Below are 26,573 nucleotides of genomic sequence, written 5' to 3'. Positions count from 1 at the left end.
GTACACACATGGCGGTGTGCTTTGCTGCCTTCCGTCCCCTCACCTGTATCTGTCATTTCTCCCCATGCTATCTCTTCCCACCTCCCCACCCCCCGCCCCTCCCCCATTTCCCCCCAACGGATCCCAGTGTGTAGTGCTCCCCTCCCTGTGTCCATGTGTTCTCATTGTTCAACACCCACCTATGAGCGAGAATATACGGTGTTTGATTTTCTGCTCTTGTGTCAGTTTGCTGAGAATAATGGTTTCCAGGTTCATCCATGTCCCTACAAAGGACGTGAACTCATTGTTTTTGATGGCTGCGTAATATTCCATGGTGTATATGTACCACATTTTCCCTATCCAGTCTATCATCGTTGGGCATTTGGGTTGGTTCCAGGTCTTTGCTATTGTAAACAGTGCTGCAATGAACATTCGCGTGCATGTGTCCTTGTAGTAGAATGATTTATAATCCTTTGGATATATACCCAGTAATGGGATTGCTGGGTCAAATGGGATTTCTATTTTTAGGTCCTTGAGGAATCGCCACACTGTCTTCCACAATGGGTGAATTAATTTATATTCCCACCAACAGTGTAAAAGTGTTCCTATTTCTCCACATCCTCTGCAGCATCTGTTGTTTCCAGATTTTTTAATGATCACCATTCTAACTGGTGTGAGATGGTATCTCAATGTGGTTTTGATTTGCATTTCTCTGATGACCAGTGATGATGAGCATTTTTTCATATGTTTGTTGGCCTCCCGTATGTCTTCTTTTGTAAAGTATCTGTTCATATCCTTTGCCCATTTTTGAATGGGCTTGTTTGTTTTTTTCTTGTAGATCTGCTTTAGTTCTTTGTAAATTCTGGATATCAGCCCCTTGTCAGATGGGTAGACTACAATAATTTTCTAAATCAACAAACTTTTAGTTGCTTAGAACAACAACCACAAAAAAGAATGTGAATGTATTTATTACCACTGAATTGTACACTTGAAAATGGTAAAGATGGCACATTATGTATGTATGTTTTATCTCAATAAATTCTTTTAAAAGCTCCCGTGATATATATATGAGAATTCTAGCAATTACAGATTCTACCATCTTCTACAAACATTGTCATCTACATCTCTCACTTGGAAGAGGAAGTGCGGTGAGCTCTAGTGGAAAGGCATGCCTGGACTTCCACAGGCAGACATCTGGATGCGACTCCTGCCTGCCAGGAGTGGGTGACATGGGCTTGGTATTAACTGCTCTGAGTCTCAGGTTCCCCATCTGTTAGATGGATATAAAAGAAGAGTGTTCCTATTCACAATAGCAAAGACATGGAATCAACCTAAATGCCCATCAGTGACAGATTGGATAAAGAAAATGTGGTACGTATACACCATGGAATACTATGCAGCCATAAAAAGAACAAGACCATGTCTTTTGCAGGAGCATGGATGGACTTTGGGGGGCACTATTCTTAGCAAACTAATGCAGGAACAACAACAACAACAAACAAACAAATACCACATGTTCTCACTTAAAAGTGCGAACTAAGTGTTGAGAACTCATGGACACAAAGAAGGGAACGGCAGATACTGGAGCCTACTTGAGGTGGAGGGTAAAAGGAGGGAAAGGAGCAGAAAAAATAACAATTGGATAGTGGGCTTAGTACAGGAGTGAGGAAATCTGTATGCCCCCATGACATGAGTTTACCTATAAAACAAACATGCACGTGTACTCCTGAACCTAAAATCAAAATTCAACATGCAAGAAAATAAAATTTAAAAGTACTTAATTCAGGATATGATTTGGCTGTGTTCCCACCCAAATCCCATCTTGAATTATAATCCCCACATGTTATGGGAGGGACCTGGTAGGATGGTTTCCCTCATACTGTTCTTGTGACAGTGAGTTCTCAAGAGATCTGATGGTTTTATAAACATCCGGCATTTTCCCCTGCTGGCACTTATTCCCACTTCTGCCACCCTGTGAAGAGGCACCTTCCACTGTGATTGTCAGTTTCCTGAGGTCTCCCCAGCCATGCAGAACCATGAGTCAATTACTCAGTCTTGGGTATTTCTTCATAGCAGTGTGAGAACGGACTAATACAACTCAAAATGTATGAGATGCTCCAAATGCATGCTTTGAGATCATGCAGGTCAGTTTCCTAGCACTGCATCTAGTATGTATGTAATAGGTATTCAATAAATGCTCATTTGTCATGAAAACTCCAAATAAGCATAAAAGTTGGAGAAAATTACTTTAAATGGGAAAAAAGCTATTTAAAAACATCTCATTAAGGCATAGGATCTATCCACAGGGAGTTTACCTAACCCTATAAGATAAAGTCCCTTGGCTTTCTTCAGCAGTAGAAGAAACCAATATTTAGAGGCAGCCAAGTCTCTGAAAGAGGTATTGGCATCAGACTTGGGAGTGTTCAGTTAACAGCTGTTATAGGCATCTGCTGACCACCGAGCAGAATCCATTCGTGAAGACAACTCTGTTGCCTCCTGTTTTTCCACTGCGTGGATGAAGAAACCTAAGCTAAGCTGTAACCCACTGACAAGGGCCAGATTTGGAGGGTCCACTGTACTCAGAGTCCTTCAAGGGAAAGAATAAAAAGCAAGGACAGACCACATTTTCCCTCGTTGGTAACCGAACCCTCGGTCTCTGAACGTTGTGTGCCTGCCTCTCCAGTTTGGTAGAACTGCTGCTGCCTCTGCTGTTGCATGTCTGTTTCCATCTGGTCAGGCTTCTATAACAATGTACCATAAAATAGGTAGCTTATAAACAATAGAACTTTATATTTTGCAGTTCTGGAGGCTGGGAATTCCATGATCAGGATGTCGGTAGATTTGGTGTCTAGTGAGGACCCATTTCCTGGTTTATTGATGGTACCTTCTGTTGCATCCTCACATGGTGGGAAGGGCAAAGGTGCTCTCAGGACCCTCTTAGAAGGGCACTGATGGCATTCCTGAAGTCTCAGAATTACCTGCCAAATGCCCCACCTCCTAACACCATCAAATTGGTGATTAGGTTTCAAAATACGAATTTTGGAGAGACACAGAAATTCAGACTACAATGAAATCCCTGTGGTGGCAAGTAGTGGATTTGCAAAATGATGAGAAACAGAACCAGGCCAGATACGGAGGAAGAGGTAAGGGAAGCTGGGGGTACGTGGAAGAGCACGCACCCTAGGAGTATGGCTGTCAATATCCCAGAGTTAGTTCTCTCTGGAACACAACAAACCCATATTGGGGCCATTTTCCATTCAGCATAACATTTCTTCACAAACACTGTTTCTCTACTCCAGAACCTTGATGATGCACTTAAGTGTACCATCACTTAAGTGCACCATCCCCGTTGGCTGGGGATGTTGGCTCACACCTGTAATCCCAGCACTTTGGGAGGCCAAGGTGGGTGGACCACCTGAGGTCAGGAGTTCAAGACCAGCCTGGCCAACATGGTAAAACCTCGTCTCTACTAAAAATACAAGGATTACCTGGGCATGGTGGTGGATGCCTGTAGTCCCAAATACTTGGGAGGCTGAGGCAGGACAATCACTTGAACCCAGGAGGCAGAGGTTGCAGTGAGCTGAGATCATGCCACTACATTCCAGCCTGTGTGACAGAGTGAGACTCAGTCTCAAACTATATATATATATATATATATATATATATGAGCTAAGATAGAAATTTCTTTCTCCCTGCCATGAATCCTTTCCTATTACTTTTTCAAAGTAAGCATTTTGTTTTAACATACCAACAGGATACATACATTTTAAATGGTAATGTGTGTTAAGTACCAGGATTTTCTCCCCCGTTCCATTTATGGAGAGATCATCCTCTCAAAAATCAACAGAAGAAATTCATAGTACAGAAATCAAGTGCTTTATTATATTATCTCTCTGGATAAATTTTGTATCATGCTGAGCAGTATTGATGCCTATGGTATGATTATAGCTGCCTTTAACATTGGCCTAGTCTTGAATGTTGGTCGAGCAAACAAAACTTTTTAGACTTATGTGTCTTGCTTAACCCATCAATGGATGAATAAATAGATGCCTTTTATCTTAACTCCCATTTATACATGACAGCGTTATTTTGATGGGAGGCATATATCTGTGTACTGTCCTATCAGTCATTTATTCTTCAGGGGAAAAACTGTGAACATTGCCTGGCTTCAAATCTGGAAATGGTGACTATTTAAAATTTTAGCAGGACTTAAGGCAGATAGTATTTTTAAAAAAGAATAATTTTATTTTTTCTTTCTTTGTAGCAATAGACATTATTTTGTTTTACTTCTGTCAAATCTTTATTCAACCATAAATGTAAATCTTGATTGCCTCTTAGAAGAATAGGATTGGCTCACTTGGGACTTTGTTTAGGATGAGCAAGACTAAAATGAAAGCTCCTGTGGTATCAGGGTCAGATATAGTAAGTATTTGCCAACTCTAGGCAAGTCTTACCATCTGACCTTAATTATTCCACAGAGGGGCGGGTTTCACTATGATAAGGAGTAGCACACGTATGCATGCATACACACACTCACAACACATTTTTCTTCTCTTCAATACCTAAGAAGTCAACATTTATACATAGACCATATGAAGAATGTATTAGATTTCTGCCTTAACATCATTCCAAGAAAGCAAAGCCCATTTTCTGATACTAATAATTTATTTTTAAAATATATTTGTTCTTTCCACCATTACCACTATTTTATAAGCTACCCAGAAGAAATAGTTATTATTTATGCAGGGTTTGTGCTCCCTCTGCTGGTTCTGTAATTAGCTAATAAGTCTAATTCCCATAACTATGCTGATGTCATCAATTATTTTTGTGCATGGACATGGAATTACCCAAATCAGCATGTTCTGTTTAAACATCATCAGGAAAATTAGCAGGGGTCAGAAGAGGCCAGTTGGCCTGGTGAGGAAAGTGAAGAAAATGTACCTTTCGACTTGTCCAAGTCTGTATTTGAAAAACCTAAATGCAGTTTTATGCTTTTATTTGCTCCATGCTAGAGAAAAACCATCTATTATTATTTCAACTGGCATATACATCCCACCCTTTCAGAGGATTTTGGAGATAAATGACGGCTGTTCATCCTTCAAACAAGATTTATTATCATATCCATTTTACAGGTGAGGAAAAAAATAGAAGTTCAGAAATCATATATGTCTTGCTGCTGAGAGTCTCTGCAGGCTAAAGAAGTAGATTTCTGTAAGTAGTTTTTAGTGGCCAATGCCTTGACTTCCTGGATCTGTCTTTTTCACAAGTGTGGAGTCGGAACATAGCCATTTCTTAATGTCAGCTCAGCGTCATGTAGTCATGAAGACCATAAGCTCTATAGCTGAGTCAACTGAGGTTTATTCTGGTTCTGTTAGGTACTGTGCGATCCTGAGAAGGCCAGCTTACCTAACCTTCTAGACTCCACCTTTCTTGTCTACAAACTGAAAATAATATTGTTGGCAAGTGTTCTTACCTCGTAAAGTCACTGTAAGGACTAAATGAAATAATACGTGGTACTTAAAGCAAATGGACGATGATGACGTTGATCTGAAAGTAGTCTTTGGTCATTACTCATGGTGATTTTTTTTCCAACATAAGAACAGCTTCTTTTCCTGATATAAAAACTTACTGTGAAAACTGGGAGGGCGACATTCAAATGACAAGGGTTCAATACACCAGGAAATACTATACTTGTAAACAAATACTTTGAAATAAGAGAGGCATAATTGGATAGAACTCAAGGATAAATAAGAGAAAGAAGAAAACCAGGACATTTCCTAGAGATGATAAGTCAATCCCACCGACAGCAATTTGAAAAACCAACAATTATGAAATTTAAAAATGGGTAATATCCTAATACATAGACATGACATTTGAGTATATGTCTTCTGGATGTTTTGTATTCATTTATTTATGCATGCTTTTTAAAAATCTATTTAGTTACTTGTAAAATAATGCCATACTTTTCTGCTTTTGAGAACCTCCCTATTCTCAATCAGTACCATAATTCTGGCCGTCTTACCATGGCAGTAAATGTAGATTAATGGTCAATATTATTCTTGGCCTCTTTGGCCCTGTCACTCTTAGCATTTATAGATACTACTCCACCCAGCTCAAGGACTGCATTCTTAGATGATGCAGATTACTTCCAGTAACAACCTAGGCAAAGCAAACAAAAGTAAATCTGGAGTCGGGATAGGCTACATGTTGTCATTCCCAAAGCCAGGTATCAGGAACTCTTGGACTTCTCAAATCAGCCCCCTTTCCATTATTTCTGCCAAAGGAGAGTGGTCTGGAGACACATTGATGTTTCAGTGCCTCGCTCTGCTCAGGTGGAGGTTGGGGTGTCATCGCTGATGGCTTTTGTTGAGGGAAAAGAAAAAGGTGGCTCCAGGTGCTAGGCCACTTTCTCTCCCTACTCCAGGTTTCTCTATACTCTCTGGTTCTCTGACTTTTATAGGCTTTTCAGAGATTCTTTGGGTTTATACAGATGGTCATAATTTCTGCCATGTGTGGGAAACTCCTGTGAAACATATGTGCCTGGGGTAGGAAGCCCAGGCTTCCTCTTCTGCTTAGGGGATACCATCAGCTATACTTGTTTTTAAGCTGGTCTTAAAATCAGGAAACTTTTGCTAGAATAGCTTTCTGTGATCTGAGTATTTGACTGTAATTTTTACCTGTACTTTACACAGGCCCGGCCTACTCTCTGCCATGAAAATATTTGGAATTTATACTTTAAACAGTGTAGGCCACTTTGGTTGTTGATTTAAAACATGCTAGAGGTTTTATAATGGTTATTTATATTGGCCAACACTGACCCTCTGCAATGACCTGTTGATGTTGGACAAGGATGAGAGGCACTGAATACAATGCAGGAAATGGAAAGAGATCAAAAAGAATGAGTATGTGAGCCTAGTAACAATGCTTTGTGGCTTAACACGGAGATCAATTGTCTGTGTGTGTGAGGTTTTCAGAATTGCGGTATTTGGCCCACTTACAGGAATTAAGCATTCTCTTTGGAGAGATTTAAGTTTTTCAAACGGCGTTTTGCATTACAGTATCAACATTGCTGACTTTATAAAATCATTATAGGTTATATATAATTATATGTAAATGTATATATACTTAAAGCATAAAGGAAAGACTTTATTTATCTATATATTGAAATTTTTGTGTCTCTTTTAAAGGAAGCTTAACAGCCATAGAGTAAAGCAAGCATCTCTGGAAAGTAAGGCTATTTCTGTGTACTGACTGTTCAGGAATTAACAGCAAGGTCTTTGTTGGCTGCATGCTGGAAAGGAAAAGTGGCATACTTTCTCCCACCTGTTTCTCTTACCATCGTACTTCTTTTCTTCCATGTATTCAATGGCAGAGTGTCAGTTTGCTCGTAGTCCACTTCCTACGTCACTTATCACTGTACAAATGTCAGCTATGAGACAAGAGAACACATGTGTTTGACAGCTGCCCAATAAATTATGCAGAAGAACAAGTTAAAGACAACTGCATGGACACACACACACACACACACACACACACACAGGGGCCGGGGGAGGGGGGCATTAGAGAATTTCCCTTGGAAAGCTTGCTTCTTTGGCACTAGTCATTGCCTCATGAATATCTTCATAAAATTATTCAACCGTAACCACTGAGCGCAGTGTTAGCATGGTTTGGGAGATAGCATCAGAGTTAACTCACAACTTAAAACCAAGTAAAATCTGGTGCCCCACAAAAAGATCTGAAAGGAAATGCATATGCTTCAGAATTCCAAGTTTTCAGTCAATGCCTGAATAATACCAGCAGTTAGGATGGCAGATGAGATGATTCTGCCTGACCCAGCCAGGACTGAGTTGACCATATATATTGTTCCCTGTGAAAGTGGAGGTCCCAGCACGTGTGTCTGCCTTCAGTGGAATAATAGAGAGAAACGAATTTAAATGGAATTACCTTTGCAAAGTTAAAAAGTGTATTTCCATACCAGTTCTGGAGAATTCTCTGTGGCAGCTATTTTGTGGTTTCTTGGAGAAAATAACAAATAATTATCATGTTGGTGGCAGAGAAATGCCACGTGTTTTGTGGCTCAAGTCTAAATCCATTTATTTACTGTCTTTAGTGAGAAAATAAATGGAATTAGAGATACCTACTTGAGACCCTGCTACTAAACTACCACACCGACGGTATCTTTGTTTTGAGTTGTGTAGCCCCACATTCCACTCCAAGAGTGTATATTTGTGGAATGATGGCTGGAGAAGAAGGAGGCAGTCTGTAGCCAGGAGGCCATTTGTCCTCTTCGCGTGGGAATCAGACTTATCACTGCGTCCTGAGCTGTATCCATGGTCTAACTAGCTGAGGTAACTAGGCCATAGCTGAGCTAACTAGCCCATAAAGACATGGCAGGTTATTGCTTACCTATACTAGTGAAGATCCAATTGTTTGGCATTCATAGTTCATACCAGCAAGGGATTCCTTTTCCTTAAGAGAACTGACTTCCCAGTAAACAACATGAGCACAGTCATCTTTAAATCTATGTTTATAAGGCTGTGTGTGTGTGTGTGTGTGTGTGTGTGTGTGTGTGTGTGTGTGTGTGTGATGAGAAGCTAGAGCATCTGTGGGATTCAATAGGCAGAAAGCTGATGACCTAATATATGATAGTAAATGATCATGACATGAATGAGACTTACCTAGCATCAGCAGGCTGGTAGTTATTTTAAGAAAGGGGAAACGATGTTTTAACACAGTGGGCAGATGTACTGGGGCAGGAAATATATCTTACCTAATAGAGTAGCATTTACCCAGGTAGGTGGCAGCTCAGCCCCTCTCTCAACCCATCTTTGCTTTGGTATTTTCCTCCCATTTATTTACTCCCTTTAGTGACTCTGTTTGGCACATCTTTGCACCATGACCAAAGTGACAGACTTTGGTCTCTGTTGGACTAATCAGTGTGTTCTCTGATCCATGACATACGTTCCCTGTAGACATTTAAAGTCAACATATTCAGCACTTGTGGTCTGGCAGGTCAGAGTTATTAACTGAGCTGATAGACTGGTTTGGATATTTGCATCCAAAAGACTTTCCTCCCCATCCTCTAATGCATAGAGCCACACGTCCACTCCCAGCAACCCAAATATTGACTGTACCAATCATTCATTAGCAGTAAAAATTTGAGAGCAATTTTTTTTTTACTGCACTTGCCCTGAAAGACACCATTAATTACTTTATTGCCTGTGGATTTGAGCCAGTTTCGGTGTCCCAGGAGCCTGCTCCCCACCCGGAAGAAGTATTTGCAGCTCCAAGGAACACAGCATAGGATGTCATCTGGCAAGCAGTGCACTGACATTGTCTTCTGAAGTGAGATGTCAGGATTGTTTCTGCCTTCCTATTGGATTCCTCCTGACTTGGAGTTTACAGGATTGGTGTTGACGGTAGGTTTCCCCAATGGCCTGAACTCCGATTAGAGGTGGGCGTGGGTGAAATTTGAAATGTGTCAGCTTTTTTTTTTTTAAGAGCATGAGAAATGTTTCAAATCATACTAGAATAATTATCAGGGGAAAAGCATTTTTGATTGTTGCTTCTGAAAATCTTATCCAGAAGGTTGAAAAGAATTAAGGCTCCTGAGAGGCAATACCAGCCAGTCTCTCCTCTGCCTTTTCAGTCCTGATCTTTCAAAGGCAGGCGTGACGCAGAGAGAGTAATGATGCTGTTGGATGGTTTTTCCCCTTCTCCTATTCTAGTTAGCAGAAATGCAAAAATGCCCTTTGGAATTTAAACTTGTACCCTAAACCAGTTTGACCACATTTTTCTACTCAGTTTGGAAAATCCCACAAGCCATTTGGAATGTATGTATGTATGTATTACAAGTGGGCTATTCCTTCATCAAAAATATACAGAATAGATGGATGGCATGTCCTCCCTGTCAAAAAGGAAACAAATTGTGACTTATTCTTGTGTCTGATTACATGATAGGCCTTGATATCTATTGGATGCATTGATCAGCCTGAGCCTAGCTCTTCCACACGGTGTGTATTTTGTGTGTGTATCGATCATGATGCCAATGAGCAATGTCACCCATTTTTAAATATAAGTTAGAAAATAGCTAAGTAGTATGTTTAACAAGGACTTGAGAATGTTTAGTACACTCTATAGGGCAAGGAAGAATTGCTAGTGAGAAGGTTTATGGGATTGGTGTCATGTCAATATAGGACACAGTAAGGTAGAATGGACTGGCACTGTGAGAGGGAAGTCTCTCTCACATTAAATATAAAAATATCTTAGGAAACATTTTCTAAAAACCAGTGCTGAACTTGCAGTGGAATTGGGCTGACTTATTTTCTTTCTTCAGAGGTCTTTAATAAAAAGTGAACTAAGAAAGAAAGGGCACAGTCCAGCCAGTGCCTCCTAAGGACCCTTCTCATCATCGTCCTCCAGAGGGGGTAGCTGTGGCATGTCCTGCCCAGCTGTTGGTGTTTGGTAGTGTGAATCAGACTGAGACTCTGTCTGGGGGTGCTGGTTTGGGTTTTTTAAGTCACTTGCCTCATCCACATAAAGCATGCAGTTAGAATTGGCTTTTCTTACACCCCAAACCAAAGAATTTTTTAGTTGAGAAGTCCGTGTAAGGAAGGCAGTATATTCTTTTGCAGCCTGTGCCATAAGAATAAAAGTCCAGGTTGCTACTTATTACAGTTTAACTGAATGATGGATTCTAGCCTGTTTTGATTAAATTACATATTCAATTATTTTTGTTTGAAATTAAAAGCTTGATTATATTACCGAATGCTATGTAATTTTATACTCCTCGTTCGCTTATTTAACACTGAGGCATGGGGTATGATTAACAATGTGGCTGCCAGTAGAAAGAAGCAAAATAATTATTTTTTCAATATACAAGTCCTCATCATGATTCAGAAATCAATACGCATCCATGGAGGATTTGCTCGCCCTGTGGATTATGGACCTCAGGGTGGCCTTCCCTCATTTCCTTATGAATAAAACCTGGAGACTTTGGTTCATCAGGCAGGTTTTTATTTCCCTCTCTCTTTTTTTTTAAAGACTGATGTTTAACTACAGCCACTGGGACCTAAATCAGAGCATCCAGTGCCCAAATATGAATATTAATCAGGCGCCAGGCCATGGAGTTCCTCGCCGAGTTTGACAGTTTAAAGGATCAGTTAGCTAATTAGAGGATGACATGGCACGCTGGGTCCCAAGGCTCTGTCCTGCCTTCTGTCACCTCTTTTCATTTTCCTTTTTGACAAGTTGGATTACATCATTACTTGTAGTTTCACTTGTTAGCCCCATCATGAAATGAGAATATTTTATGCTTTAATTATCTGTGATTTCTTCCCCCGTCTCTGCAAAGACCAGGCTTAAAATGAAACTCGAAGAAACATATAAGAACCAGAGGTTCAAAGGCTCATGAAAATCAGCCTTGTGACTCCAACCATGCCACACACCACATCGCAGTGAGAAATAGAAGGTTCGTGGTGGCCTGAGAAACTGAGTTGCGGTAGCCATGGTGATTGGTTTTAAATATAAAAGATGCCTGTCCCTGACTTTTGTGCCGCAGGTACACATGTATCACACCAGGTGTTTCCATGGCTTCTCTGGCTTGAGGTGTCACATACTGTGAACATCCTCAGGAGTAGCCACGAATTATTCTGGCCTGTGTTTCTTGCCCACTGTAGTAGCTAGATGCACCCTAAAGTCTGAATAATTCTGTTCTAAATGTTTTTTTCTTCCCATGATACTGCTCACTTGTGAAGCTTCTTTTTAAATGAAGTTTATATGTGGTCTGTATAGGAGCTTAGTCCCTAGTGAGGAAAAAGATTCAGATCAGTGTTTAGCTCTTCAAATGAAAGTGTTTCTGATGTCCTAAGTAGAATTGACTCTTCACTCCTTTCTCCCCATCTACTCTGCAGACAGCTGCTTTAACACATCTAAAGTTTAATTACACAAGACACTGAGCTATACAAGGGATGGAACTAGGGTTCAGCAGTATCCCTAGCAAACATTAAAAGTGAAAATTAAAAAGAAAGAAAACTAAAATCTACTGAGCACTTACAATTAATGCTTCAAGCCATCCACTTCACTAAGTAACTGCGTCTGAGTAATTTCTCATTAGTCTTCATAACAATGCTAGGTGGTTAAAGGAGAAGATGCAGACTTGGGAAGAATCTTGCCAGGTCACGATGGCACATGCTAAAGAGGCTGAGGTTGGATTTGAAATTAGGCAGTTTGATCCCAGATTGCCCTCCTGTGCTAAATCTCACACAGTAGGTGCTTATGTACAGGTGATGAAAGAGAAAGATGTTTTTGGTTGTCAAAGGGCATTTCTAATAGGTTTAACTCCCACTGGTAGGTATATAGAGACAGAAGAGAGGTGGGAAGAAGAAAATGTGTCTGCTAGGTATGACGCTTACTACTGGGAAGGCTATGATATTTAGGGTATACGGACATTTATGTAGAAGGCAAGAGGAAAAGGAGCTAGCAGGCATTACCAGAGGGATCTGTGTAGATCAGGAATGTATACTATGAGAGGACTAGGGAAGATTTAAGAAGGAGTGTGTGGTCAACAGGATCGGATGTTACAGGGAAAATCAAGGCAGGTGGTGGGTTTTAGGGCAAAGAACATCAACATGGTGACCAGAAGGCTGGGGCCACATCTCAGTTCTACCTGCCACTAAGTAGTCTTTTTGGACTGCAATTGAATTATCTCTAAAGTTGGTGGAGGTAAAGCTTGGACTATGGACCTCTGCGTCCTCCTACTTAGATAGTTTGAATGGAGGACTTCGAACAAGCTCTTGGTTGCAGCAGTTGGGAGGTTATTAGGTAGCAGTTGTGTTTGGCTATGGAGGAAGGGTTACGGCGGGCAAACCAAAGAGCATGGGTGGAGGTGAGAAAGAAGAGAAGCTAAGTGTAGACTGCTTTATTGAGGAATGTGGCAGCAAAAGGAGAGAGGAGAAGACTGAAGAGTGGCAGATTTGGGAGTCTTCGGAATGTCTTGAGAAACCTCTGTTGGCCTGGAGAGGGAGGAGACAGGCAGCAGGAGGCTAGGACAGACAGCACGGGTGGGAGGGATGGAGGTCTGGGAGAGCCTGAGTCTGAGGGTGTAAGGCCTCGATTTCCTGCATAGACTGAGAGGAGTAGTACGACTGCAGGGAGGGCAGAGCAAGGATTTGCGTTTTAAGGAAGGGCATAAAGTTTTTCTTCACCATGAAAAATGCAAAAAAAAAAAAATGAAAAAAAATATATATATATTCATTCAAGAGGTTGGCAAGCAGCAGGGGAAGGTTCAGCTCACATCTGTCTGAGTTAGTCAAGAATCCTTCCATATCATTGTCTGACTGTCACCAGAGGGCTGGAGCAAGCTGGGAATTAGGAGAAGGCAGGAGCTAGGAGTCAGCTCACCTGGCACTGTTGAGGTCAACAGAATGCACAGGTCATGAGGGTAAGACATGAAAACCTAGTTGCTTGATTCAGTATGATTCAGTATTTTAAAGATGGAACTGAGAAGAAAAGGTACTCAATTCTTCATTCTTCTGTGCACTCTGGTTACCCTTCTTCCCATGGTAAGGGAGGAGGGTTCATGTTGCCGGAAGCAATCTGCTTTCCATCCACGTTCTTCCCCAGCTTCCCTGGGACATGTTGTTGACTGTCCCTGCCAGAATCGAATCCTTGAACAGAGAGTCAGGCAGATAAGAAAGTGTAGTGAGTATTTTGCAAATTTAAACTTACTCTGTTTTGAAACTCCTGAGGTTATGTCTGATAATTTCTTCAGGATTTTGTTTTCCAATTAAGGTACTAACAAATGAATTTTTTAAAGGTCCTTATAAGACAAATATGTTTGTGGCTACTCTGTTAGTCCTCGGCATTGTTCCCCTTTCATTTTGCCAGTCCATGAAATGCAAATAATGGAACAGTATTGGTGTGTAGAACAAACAGTGTGATTGGTGATTAGCTGGTGTGGTGGGATCGTGGCATGGCTTGGCCAAGCAAAACTGTGAAGAAACACTCACTGTCCATGTAACTGTGTATTTATTCCTTTTCATGAAATAAAATGCCTCACCCCAAGGTGGGTCATGGTAGATGGACTTAAAGAGAGGGTAGGCAGAACTCAGAGTGCTGACGGAGACCCCTCTGCAGCAAAAGTTGTAAAATGAAATAAGCTGTTAATGTTCCCCCTTTCATTCCAAAAAATAAATTGTGGTTTCAGAGCACCCACTTAACAGCTTTCTAGTTGATATCACCCAGCACACTTGTGCCTACCCCCAGGGACGAATCACCTGAAAGATGTTGGGGTCAAGGCATCAAAACATTTGGACACACATTAATGGGTTTTACACCTTTGTATCTCTCTGATATTACTGTTTCGCTTCAGCAAGCCCACTAATATCAGATATATCCTATCAGGGACTATTTTAAATCACTTCAATTTTCCCTGCCCCTGGGCTCTGGCCATCAGATCAGAATCCTAAGCATGTGTTGCCTGTGATCTAGTGTTTTCCTTCCCCCCATTTATAGGAGAAGAAACTTTATTAGCTTTTGGACACACATATATCAATTTTAAAGATTAAGTACAACATCAATAGTTCTTACCCGGCTCTCAAGTCTATCGAGTTGTTATATTTTCCCAGAGAATGTTAAAAAATTAGTATTGCCATTTGTGGAAGCGTTTTTCTCTTAAAACAAACCATTGGTCATAATGGTGTTTACTTACTTATTCTCTGAAGTGTTGTTTTATATAGAAAGTAAATCCAGGATAGAAGCTTGATAAGTAATTTCAGACTTGATAGCACATGAACCTTATAGGTACAAGTGAATTATGAAGCCTCACTTTGCAAGGTTTTTTTTTTTTTTTTTCCCCCTAAAGTATCTTTCTCACAACTACTTGTTTTATCTTCTAGGTGACTTTAAAATATTAAACTAGCTTCCCTTTAGTGCCCAAGTTATCCATCCAACTCATACTTCTCCTAGGCTCCAAATTCTTTCAGACACAAACAGCCAACTCGCCGATGACTCAATTACTGGCTGTTGGAAAGGACCATCTACACAAGGGCGTGTCCTGAATCCTAGAGTCTGGCCAAGAATGAAAACGAACAGCTGTGTTTCCCAGATCCACTTCTGGCTGGGGTTCAACCTGAGATCCACCAAAGAAGATACTAAGTAATTTGGCAATTGAAATTCCGAGTTCTGAATTCAGATTTAGGCTCTCCCTCTCTGCCCTAGCGTCACCCTCTTACCATTTTTATAGCTTCCTCCTTCACTTCAGCCTACATGCCAGTCACAGGCCTCTTTGCCAGCCATCATTTCTGCCCCATCATTCATTTGCCTTCAAGACCACCATTCATGTGTACTCACCTTCCCTAGGCACCACGGCTGATGTACCTGCTTCATCTCTAGTCAAAGGGTTCCCCTTTCTGCATTTCCTCACATGTGGCTCCAGCCTGGCTTGTTTTTAACTATGTCTATATTCCCTCCATCTTGTAACACCCAGCTCAGATTGTACCTTTTCCACAAAGGCTGTAGTATCCACAGCAAACCAAAAAGCATGGCCCGAGGGGCTGTGTTGTAGTTACCCGATGGAGGTTATCGGGAGAAACCTTCCTCACTCCGCCACTACCTCCGCTCTGTAGAGCTGACTTCTCCTCTCCCGCTTTATGGTTTAGTCCTGTTTCCCAGGAGACATCGTAAGCTGCTGGAGTATAGAGACAGGTTTTACAGTTTTTCTGTACTCCCTGAGCTGGGACGATGTGTAGCACAGATGCTCAATAAGCACTTGTTTGTTGATTAATCACGGTAATGAAGCTATTATTGGTCATAAACCATGGTGGGGTTTTTGTCTTCAGGAACTTATCGCTTTCCTCTTAGGAGGAAGAGGCTGGTCACAGTCACCATTCTGTCCTAGGCACTTAGCGTAACATTTGCCTGCTTAAATGAAATGAGTGGGAGGACAAATGGACATGCCCTCAAGCAACTGGCACAGTACAGACAGCAGCAAATGCTCTGGGAGAGCACCTGGGAGCTGGAGATCAATTCTGATGGAAAAATTGGGGTGGGCTTTCGTATGCATGGGATTGGAAGGATGGAACTCATATCTCAACTAGCACAAAGGTATGTTTGGAAGATATTCCAGGTAGGGCTAATGGGGTCAATAAAAGCATCATGGAGTGAAAGGATTAGGGATGTCGGTCAGAAAGCAGACCTAAGCCTGGGTGGCAGGGGCGTTGCGGGGGCTGGGCAGCAGGAGCTAGATAGAAAAGGCTGATGAAACAGAGGTGGGAAAGGTCACAGTGAGGCTGAAATTCAGTGCCAATAGGGTGTTTGTTCCAACCATGTTACATATGGTGGAATATCAGAATTATGTGGCATAAAGATGAGCCCTTTTTAATTTTGAAATTCATGTGATTATTTTTATAGTGATTTTTAATACATAGCAAATGATGCTGATTTTCCATTTACAGTAGCGATTAGATTTTATTTCAAAAATACTTTAAGTAAAACCATGTGAGTAGCTTTAAAGAAAAAGCTGGACCAGCTCAGTGGCTCATGCCTGTGATCCCAGCACTTTGGGAGGCCAAGGCAGGAGCACTTTTTTAGGCCACGAGTTCAAGACCAGTCTGAGCAACAAAGTGAGACCCACCCCATCTCTACAAAAAATTTAAAAATAGCCAGGCATAGTGCTGCCCACTTGTAGTCCAAGCTACTCAGGAAGCTGAGGCAGGAGGATAGCTTGAGCCCCCCTGGAGTTGAAGGCTGCAGTGAGCTATGATTGTACCACTGCACTCCAGCCTGGGTGACAAAGCAAGACCCTGTCCCTAAAAAAATATAAAAGAAATCAAGTTAATAGTAGTAGCAGCTGTACATCAAAAATTATGGTGGTGGCTCACGCCTATAATCCCAGCATTTTGGGAGGCCGAGATGGGCGGATCACAAAGTCAGCAGTTCGAGATTAGCCTGGCCAATATGGTGAAACCCTGTCTCTACTATAAAATACAAAAATTTGAAAATCATGGTGGTTCCGTGCAGCTGGAAGATTGGAATGCACAAATACGGGAGTGGGAAGACCCCATGTGGAAAGTCACCCAGGACAGGGACTCCAAAGACTTGGGGATGGCTGGAGTTTGGCAGCTGGGAAGCCGTCTGCAGACTTAAAGCAGCTGTTCTCCTGGGGTTGCTGCAGGTCAGAGGCAGACAGCAGCTTCAGGAGGGTAGGGGGGTTTTGTGTGTTTTGTTTACCACTAAACAAGTGTCTGGCTCATAGTGGGCGATCAGTAAGGAGGCGTGAATGAATAGATGGAAGGTATGAGGTGAGGTTTTTATTTCCACCCATGGCACTGACACCCACTGAGCTGGTGGTGGGGTGCGGCTGGGAGCAGCTGGATTCCCACGCCCCCTCTTAAAGTGAGCGCAGAGGAGACAGAGCTCCCTTCAGGTGAAGGAGGAGAAAAGGGAGGGAGGAAGGTAGGCTGCAGTCTCTGCCTATGATCTTATACCAAGGCTCGTCTGTTGTATATTGTCATTTTTAACCAACGCCACAGGGACCTAGGCACGTTAGTGTACTCCAGCTCAAAGTGACCGGTGAGGAGGCCTGGGAGGGGCTCTGGCACAGGGGGACCACACACCCAATCTCAAGGGACAGCTTTACCCTGCTTCTGCTCATTTTCATCACATGAGAATGCAAGGTCATATATGCCACATACTAGGAATTTTCAAAAGATGTAAAAAAAAAAAAATCCATACATTTTCAGATGACAGCTGCTGATTTTTTGAATTAGTACCTAATGTAAAATGCAACAGCCCACCGTGGAATTTGTGACCGCTCACCTAATTCTTTTGTTTTAACTTAATGCCATCCCATCTCCCTCAGGGACTTGTAACACCCAGTTTTCCTTGTCACATTTTTCCCAGCCTGTTTTTCTGGTCATTTCTCTGAATCCACAGTAACACAATTGGTGTCATGTCCACGCACCCTGTAGCACCAGTTCTGACCCTCTTCCCTTTCTTCATCGCATCACTTGTTTTCCTTTTCTCTCCTTAGGGTCTCTCTCTTTGCAGCTAAGCCTGGCTTAAGCTACCTAGGACTTTGAAGTATGCAAAGACCCCCACCTGAATTCCTACAAATCCTGGCCTGATGCCCTCCCTAGTTCTCCTCTGTCTCAAGTGTTCACCACACACCTCCATTTGTTTCTACCACCTCTCCTGCCTGGACTCCAGGCCTCCAATTTCTTTTCCTGCTGTCAGATAGAACCCCATGTCCAGGGGTAAGGCAGGTCCTCCAGGAACCCAGCAGGGAACCCCCAGGGTGGCTAGGAGCCTGGCCCAGATCACAGAGCTGCAATGCCCATCACCACCCCACCATGCCATTCGGAATAGAGCCTGTGATGCACTGATCACATTCACATGGGCCAAGATACCACCCATGGACCATGATTGAGACCATTCATATCCCCCAGAGTCAGCAGAAACTCTGTGATCAGGCCGTTTGGTGGCTATATTAAAAGGAAACCTCATATCTGGAAGGAGATAGTCTCAGCAAGCCATGCCTTGTCCTGTTCAACAGGCCAGTAATTTAGACTTTGTGTGTTGATCGGCATCTTCATGAGTACCTTGTGTTTCTTGGATTTTCTTTACCAGCCCCTGCCATTTCCCAAGAAGCCAGTTTTGAAAGCCTGTTTGCTCACCTCAGCATTCCTAATGAAGATGTAAGGTCTTACTTGCTTTGGGGTTACAAATTCTGATGTCATTTCTGCCATTTGCAGGCTGTGTGCTCTTGGGCAAATTTGCCTTGCCTCCCTGAGCTCCAGTTCCCTCCTGGGTGAATCGCGGGTAAGAGGAATACTTGCCCTGACTGTATCATCACTGAGTGTCAAAGACTTCTTGGCTCAGTCTGTGATTGTTTTGTTGGCAAATTACGGTCCACAAGCCAAATCCAGCCCACAGCCTGGTTTGGTACAGCTTGCAATTAAGAATGTATTTTACATTTTTAAATGATGGTTATGTAAGTATCCATATACTCTTCTTGCTTTTGCCTCTTGGCCCACAAAGTGTAAAATATTTACTGTCTGGTCCTTTTTAGTGAAAGTTTGCTGACCCCTGCACCAGAACATGCTGGAAGGGCTTTCTGGCCCTGGTTTGTCACTGTTCCTTTGGTTTATTGCACACCCACAGACTGTGCTTTGATACCTTTCAAGGTTTTCTCTCTTTTCATGAGCCCTACCCCTAGTTGGTGGATTGCCCCACTGTAAGTGGAGGAAACCAAGTTCCTAAGAGGCTGTGAATTTCCCGTGATCTATGCAAATTGTTCTGAGGGACTGGGCTGAGTTCACTCACTACACGTCCCTGCCCCATGCCCGAGACACTCACTGTGTGAACTCACACTTGTTCATTCCAAACAGCACGGGCCTTTCGGAGACTGGGTGTTGTCCTAGGCATTTCAGGGGTTACAAAACGACTCGCTCGGGAACTGCCCTCTGGAATTTCAAATCTAGTTGCAGAAATGGGGGTACCCATTTGTCGCCAGTGACAGGAAACTGTGTTCTGAGACTTCCGAGGAGTAAAGGTGTCTCGGGGGTGGGGGGGCCCTGAGGCCTCAAGTCCCTCAGAAAGCTTGGGTTGTACGTTGTGACATCGAGGCCCATGAAATCTCCTTCCTGCTGGGGGCCCAGGGCAGAGATGCCTGTATTCTGGCCTCCCCACTCCGAGTCCCTGTGGCTGTTGCAGGGTCTGTTACATGACTCTCAGAGACTGATGGTCACTGGCATGCGTGGTGTTTGGAGCCAGTCGTGGTGTGTACACAGTAGGCTGTCCTGGCCACGCACCTTGCTCCCCTTCCCGGCAGGGCTCAGTGTGTACCTCCTCTCCATGTTATTGTAGAAGCCACAATTACTTTTGCATCAGATTAATACTTTAAGTAAAACAGCAAGCCATCAGTTTCAGGCAGCCAGGATGTTCCTCAAGATCCCCAAAGAAAATGCCTTCAAGACAGCAGCAACTCAATCAATTTGGCAAAGGAAGAGTATTTTTTCATTAAAAAACAAGTAAGAGGCTGGGTGCAGTGGCTCACACCTGTAATCCCAGCACTTTGGGAGGCCGAGGTCGGTGGATCATTTGAGATCAGGAGTTCAAGAGCAGCCTGGCCAATATGGTGAAACCCCACCTCTACTAAAAATACAAAAATTAGCCTTACGTAGCCTTTCAGAAACAAAAACTGCACTCACAGCTGCTATTACATATTTTTCAATTCATCTGACATTTTGTGTATGTGCATTCTGACATCTTTGAAGTTGCTTTTTTCGTTGCTGTAAAGACACAATTTTCATCTACTCTTGGCTTTCTAGCAACCTCTTACTCCTTGTTCAAGAATCAGAAGCCACTCACTAAATAGGGCTCAGACAAGCTATTGAAAAGTCACCTTGACAAGGGTGAGGGTTCACAAATGACTAAATCATTTCCTTAACAGATTGTGATTTGGGATCTCTAGCCGTGAATAGTATACAGGGTTTGTGGGAGCAGTTGTCCTACTAAAGGCAGAAAAAGTGATTCTTCCATGTCTATGGCCTTGACCTTCTTGTGAGAGCCAACTTCTTTGTTCATGTCAGACACTGTTGTCCATCTGCTCACTCCTGTACTCCCAAAGCCCAGAAAAGTGCCTGGTGCAGAACATGAACTCAATAAGATGTGAATCGTGCCATAAGGAGGCACCTGGGAAGTACAGCAGGGCCCTGGGGAGGGTGGGACAGAGGAGGTGAGACTTAAGGGGCACTGTGAAGGCAATGGAGTGGAGCGTTCCCGGCAGAGGGCATGGCCTGTGTATAGACATGGAGGTGTAAAAGAACCTGATACGGTTCATTCAGTGCTGCCGGAAAACAGCGTGTATGTCCAGAGGACACAGATGGGGCTAGGCAGACTAAGAGAAGTTGGGTCCATACACATGAGAAATTGGGCTGTGTCTGGAGCTGGATGGGTTTATTGGCTGTGTGTGTATTGTTATGGACTATTCCAGCCCGGTGAACAGTAGCAACTCAAGGGAGAGTGGGGTTCCACCTGGGAAGAAGACAAGTTAGTGAATCTGTGTGATCCAGGAGGAAGATGGAAAGACCCCCAGGAAAGAAAAGCCAGTGGGCAGGTCTGAGAGATTTGAGAGGGGAAGAATATATGCCGTGACTGGTCTGAGCCTAACAAAGGGATTCCATTGCTCCACACGGACCTGTTTCCTCCTCAGTCCTGCCATCTCACTTCTTTTTGACATGACTCTTCCAGAAGTCCATATGGCTGGAGTGGAAGTTCATAGCATGGTGAGACCTGTGCTCATCATTACAGTAGAGAAAACAAGGTTTTATTTCAGGTATCAGACAAACAGACAACCCAGTCAGTGTGCTGAAAATAATATGCTTGAATTAGGTAGCATATTCAGCAATTAAATAGAAGTTCATGTCTACATCTGCTGACTGTCTGTAGCACCCCTGATAACTTACGGAAGTTCAAAGGATGATTATGAGGGATGTTCCCTGGGTACTTTAAGCCCTTTGTGTATATGTCTTGTCAGTCCCTTTGTCTCATTGTGTGTTCCTTGCTGACCCCGCTTTGCACTTTATTTTTAATTTCCATGAAGGCAGGAAGAGGCAGGCGTCTGACGGTGCAGAGTACCCGAGAAGAGTGCCTTGTGCTCTGGTGAGCTTATTAGGCGCTTTCCAGTGATGTGATTACTAACTTGAAAAAGACGTTAAGCATCTTCATCAAACAATGTGTGCCTTTGTATGGCCAGTAGTTTTTTCATTTTTACTGGGACAGCTGTTCTCTCAAAAACAGTTCTATTATAAATAACTTGCAATCACTGACAGACTTTCTTTGCCCTTACACTGTCTCCGGGATGAGCTTTACTGACTGCTAGGGTGTGGATCAGCAAGCAGGTGAACCTCCTTTTTTTACACAATTGTGTGTTTCTTACTATAGGAAAGCAACATTTTGAAAATAAAACACCATTTTAAATGTGCCAGATGATTTTCCGAAGTAAAGGGTACTTTTAAGTGCAAAAAATAAAAAAATAAAAAAACACTTTTGTATGTCTTGTTTTAGGCATAATGGGTGCATGAGTGTTTTGCATTTTTTATTCCAAATAATACGTATTAATCACAAGAATGGAAACCCGACCATGAGTTGAATTTGTATTAGTGTCCTTTCCGTTCCTCTCTGCACCCTGCAGAGTGAGGCTCTTAGGCGCCAGCCTCACCAAAGTGCCCTTGTAAGGCAGCTGTTCTCAAAGAGGTGCAGGCACCCCTGGGAGTCCAGGACACTTGTTTCCAGAGATCTGTGAGGTCAAAAACATTTTCGTAAAAATACTAAGATGTTATGCTCTCATTCCTTTATGAGTATATAGTACAGTGGAGTTTTCTTGAGGCTACACGATCTATCACAAGAGTTTGAATCCAGAAGCAAATCCGAAAATCCAGTTGTCTCCCATTACACTAGACCTTAGAGAGCTTTTGGAAAACGTAAAACTATGCTTTCCTTCTCAAAAACTTCTGTTTTGGAAAATACAGTCATTTCATAAAAATGTTATTTATATTATGTAATGGGTTTTTTATTGCTATTTTAAAATAATGAATAAATACTTGAAAATTTCTGATTATTTCTAATACGATGAATATTTCTTAATATAACCCATACAAATAACAGTCCTTGGGGTTCTCAGTAATTTTTAAGAGTGAGAGAGTTGCTGAAACCAAAAGTTAGCAAGCCACTGCTCGAAAGTCCAGTGCCATATGCAATAAAGCTCTCCCAGCTTCTTCATGAAATTGGGAAGCTTTCTAACAAAGAGTAAAAGGATGAGTAAAAGTTCCCTAATCATGTAGCTTAGGCCCATTTCTACTTTTATTTGTGGATGTGCAGGAGAAAGATGAAGAACAACTTTGAAACCACAGAGTCTTACGAAAAACATAACTTAAAGGCCCTCAGCTTTGCAGGAGGAGAGCCAACCATGATTGCAAGCCTTTTCCTTGTGGGGACACCCAAGCACACTTTGTGTTCCTCTCTCTGCTGGCTCTTGCCAGTTTGTGCTATGAATGGTGGGTTTGTGAGACCACACAGCTCATCCTTCATCTCTTCATGCAGCCAACGAGTATGTTTCCTGAGCACCTTTATGGAGCATGGGCTGGTAGAAATTCAGACCCAGTCCCTGCCTTCAGGAAGCCAAAAGGCTTGTACAAGGAAACAGTCAGCAAACACATAAGCATCAAGTGAACGGAGTCATTACTGATTTTGGAAAGTAATGCAAAGGAAATGAACAGGGTGATACGACACAGTACTTTGGAAGGTCTCATAGTAAATTCATGTATGATACCTGGCAAAGGCTTTTCTAAGGAGTCTTCATTTGAGCAGAGCTAGGGGTAAGGGGTTGTTAGGAAGGAGAAGGGGAAGAGCAGTTCTAGCAGAGGGACCTGCAGAGGCCCCATGGAGGGACACGGCTTGCTGGCAGTGTGGTGAGCTCCAGAGTGGCCGAATGATGATGGAGACACTGATGGACAAAGACCAGATTTTACAGAGCATTGTAGGTGCTGGTAAGGAATTTGGGTTTCAATCCAAGAGGATGGGAAGTGATCTGAGGGCTTTTCAGCAAACGGTGGAGTCATCCTATTTCTGCTTTGTGAAGACCAACCTGGTGACTGTGTAGGGAATGCACTGGGGGAGGGAGGTAACTGGTAGGTAGGCAGGAGAAGAGGCAGAGAGCACCCAGGAGGCTCTAGACATCATCAGGTGACAACTCATGGTGTGCAAGGGTGACAGGCAGAAGTGGACAAGTTTGAGATCTAACCAATGGAGTCTGGTCTGTTCTACCCCATATAGAGCTCAAACCTGTCCACCTCTTGGGTAGGGATGAGACAAGGAGAGTGAAGAAGCATGACCTCTGTTTTTTATTACAGGTACTTTTCTCTTCTGAAATCATTGCAACAAAACTCTGCAAGGTAGTTAGCATCATACCTATTATTTAGCGATTAGGAGACCAAAGTGCCAATAACCTGCCCATGGGTCAATAGGGCCCCGCACAGCATCAAAGCAAGTCAGCAGTTACTGCAGCTGCCCCGCTCCATCCATGGCTTCCTTTCCCTGGTGGCATGTTCCAGCTTTCTGCCCCAGCTTTCTGCCCCAGTCCAAATGGTGACACCAGGTGAGGGCCTGGAAGGAAGGTTCCTCCCCTTCCAGTGCGTCAGGTCTGTTAGCTGGTGTAAGCCAAGTCACTGCCTTGTCTTCTGTGTCTGAAAAATGGGTCCAGAGGCATCTGCTGGCCACCAGCCCAAGCAGGATTTTATTGGGACTGGTTTATTCATGTCTCAGGTGTGTCTCTGCTCCCTGAGAAAGGGAGCATTATTCTTCGGGCCCCATGACACGTCTCAGTAGGGGACGTGGGAGTCCTCCTCAGAGACAGTTAAACCTTTGTAAAATGAAACCTTTGTGAAATGGTGAAGGCTTCGGAAGCAATTGTAAGAATTTTAAACATCGACCATTTTTGTTGAGGAAAAGGTACCTGTGCATCTCGTTCAGGCAATGGGACAATCATTTATTTTAAAACAAAGTTTTTAAAAAAGCTGTGAGGCTTACTCAGTGGGACAGAGGCTGAAGGGGGAGGAGAGAAGCAGGAAAGCAAGAACCAAAATTCTTGAATGTTGTCTGTTCTCACCTCCCAGGTATAATCTGTCAGCTCTCTGCTTTCTTGACATAACGCAGGGCACAGCTTCAGAGGTCTAGGCAGGTATGGAATGTCAGATACAGATTCATAGTAACCAGTGACAATCAGCCCAGCCATATCATCTCTGAAATATCTGCAGCATCTGTATAGCTGAGGGGATGGCATGAAGCTGACTGCTTGGGCAGCCCTTCAACAAATAACTTCCTGCTTTTGGAATTGAAAATGCATTTGGGGAATGATTATCTGCTTTCTCACCTGTAGGGCAGCCTCTCTCCTTATAACCCCTGGCTACTTTGCATACTCATGGATATATCCTGCAATTTAAATTTTTATATTTTATTCATATGTGGAGTATTTTTCCTGCAACTTTGTAGAGCACTAAATATTATATGAACATCATTCAAAACATTGTCCTTTTCATAAAGTCCGTTTATATGCCATCATTATCTGCAGCATTAAATACATTTTATATCATCAGAAATTTTATGATATACTTAAAAATGAATTTCTACTTAGCTGAAATACATTAGGGATTATCCTGAGAGACCTTGCTAAAAATGCAGTCATGTTTATTTGTAACTGCCAGAAAATAGCTTGCAAAATTGTTACTGTCTTTTATTATTCCCTACCACTGGAGCACTTGCTTGTTAATTAGAGAAATTTCAACTGTCATAGTTGGCAATTATAGCTTCTGTATCATTGTCTGTTATGAATAGTCAATGAGAGCTGATTAATATGCATGAGCAGCAGTATATATAGCGTGTGCATTGGACCACAATCCAGCTGCCAGAGTCACTCAGAGGAGGGAGTGGTGTGCGTGTATGTCTGTGTGTATGTGTGTGTGTGTGTGCACGCGCATGCATGCATGCATGCCGCAAGGGGAGGAAGAGAAGCGGGGAAGAGGGAAGAGAGTTGTTTTCTAGCCTCTGAGAGCAGTGCCAATGTGAAGTGTTGCAGTCGCCTGACTCACCTGAGGCTTTCCAAGGATACCTTCAATGCCTGCACTGTAAGGGAGCTGATTTTCCCTGGTGCTGGCGAGGACGGAAGCCTTCCTTTGACGTTTTTCTAAACATGGGATGCAGTTTGTGCAGTCTGCAGAAGCAAGAGGAGCAGTACAAATTACTCTATGAAGTTTGTCAGGTAATGCCCTGTATTTTATTCTGTAGAAGTGCATAGGCACCCACCTGGCCAAGTGTAACTTCTAGGAAAGGTACTGGGGATTGTTGTGCGTGGTTTTGTGCATATTTTGTGTTCTGAAAGAGGCAGCCTTTCTGACTTTTCTGTGTATTTTCTCTTAAGTCTGTTATAAAATTTTCCATCCAGTGGCACTTCGGTGCCTGCATTTGAAAATATAAATAGATGTTGATGGTCATAAAGTGTGTTTCAAGCAGTCTTGCCACAAGACCTCTTCACAACTGACCTCTCTCCAGAGTGTTGAACTCGAAGGGGGGTCAAAGAGTGGTCATGCACCCTTTGAACAAGTTGGAGAAGACGTGGATGATGATTAATGCTTGCAAGGTTTTGTCTGTGTTTACAAATAGTTATAAGGCGCTCTTTTCAGTACGGCTCAAGCCCTCTGCTGACTTCGTTCTTTTAGCAATTCCTGTAGTGGGACATATGATTCAAATTGGTACTTCTCACTTGCCATTTCTGTCTCTCTCTCTCTCTCTCTCTCTGAAATTTCTAAGAACTTCAAAAGCAAGTGACTCACTGTTGGGTGCTGTCATTCACATCAGGTGACTTGTATCTTCTAAGTCATTGTGAGCAACATGAAATTTCAGTTGAGGCGAGATGGGATATTTATGATACAACCCAGATATTATCTTACGTCTCTGTCAAATGTTTTATTTTTAAATATTCAAGTTCTGTTCTCAACTAGGAAGTTTTAATACCGCTGTTGGTAACCTACCTTGGCAGG

The 26,573-nt window shown here is 42.7% G+C and overlaps 1 protein-coding gene across 4 annotated transcripts in view; it reads left to right on the top strand.

Annotated features, from left to right (window-relative positions):
* Positions 1-26,573, top strand: part of PDZRN3 (PDZ domain containing ring finger 3) — a 239,860-nt gene that overhangs the window by 162,702 nt on the left and 50,585 nt on the right. Inside the window, exon 1 of one of the 4 annotated variants that reach the window (XM_039477403.2) lies at positions 732-25,795. The exons of the other annotated variants lie outside the window; for them this stretch is intronic. Within the exon in view, the coding sequence (XP_039333337.1) occupies positions 25,727-25,795 (69 nt within the window). The 5' untranslated portion in view covers positions 732-25,726. Of the gene's footprint in view, positions 1-731; positions 25,796-26,573 lie in introns of those variants that run through there. 4 annotated transcript variants of the gene reach the window in all.

This window comes from Saimiri boliviensis, chromosome 8, assembly GCF_048565385.1.
Source record: "Saimiri boliviensis isolate mSaiBol1 chromosome 8, mSaiBol1.pri, whole genome shotgun sequence".
NCBI lineage: Eukaryota > Metazoa > Chordata > Mammalia > Primates > Cebidae > Saimiri > Saimiri boliviensis.
The sequence above is the reverse complement of the archived record's forward strand: the minus strand, read 5'-3'. Positions and strand labels throughout refer to the sequence as shown.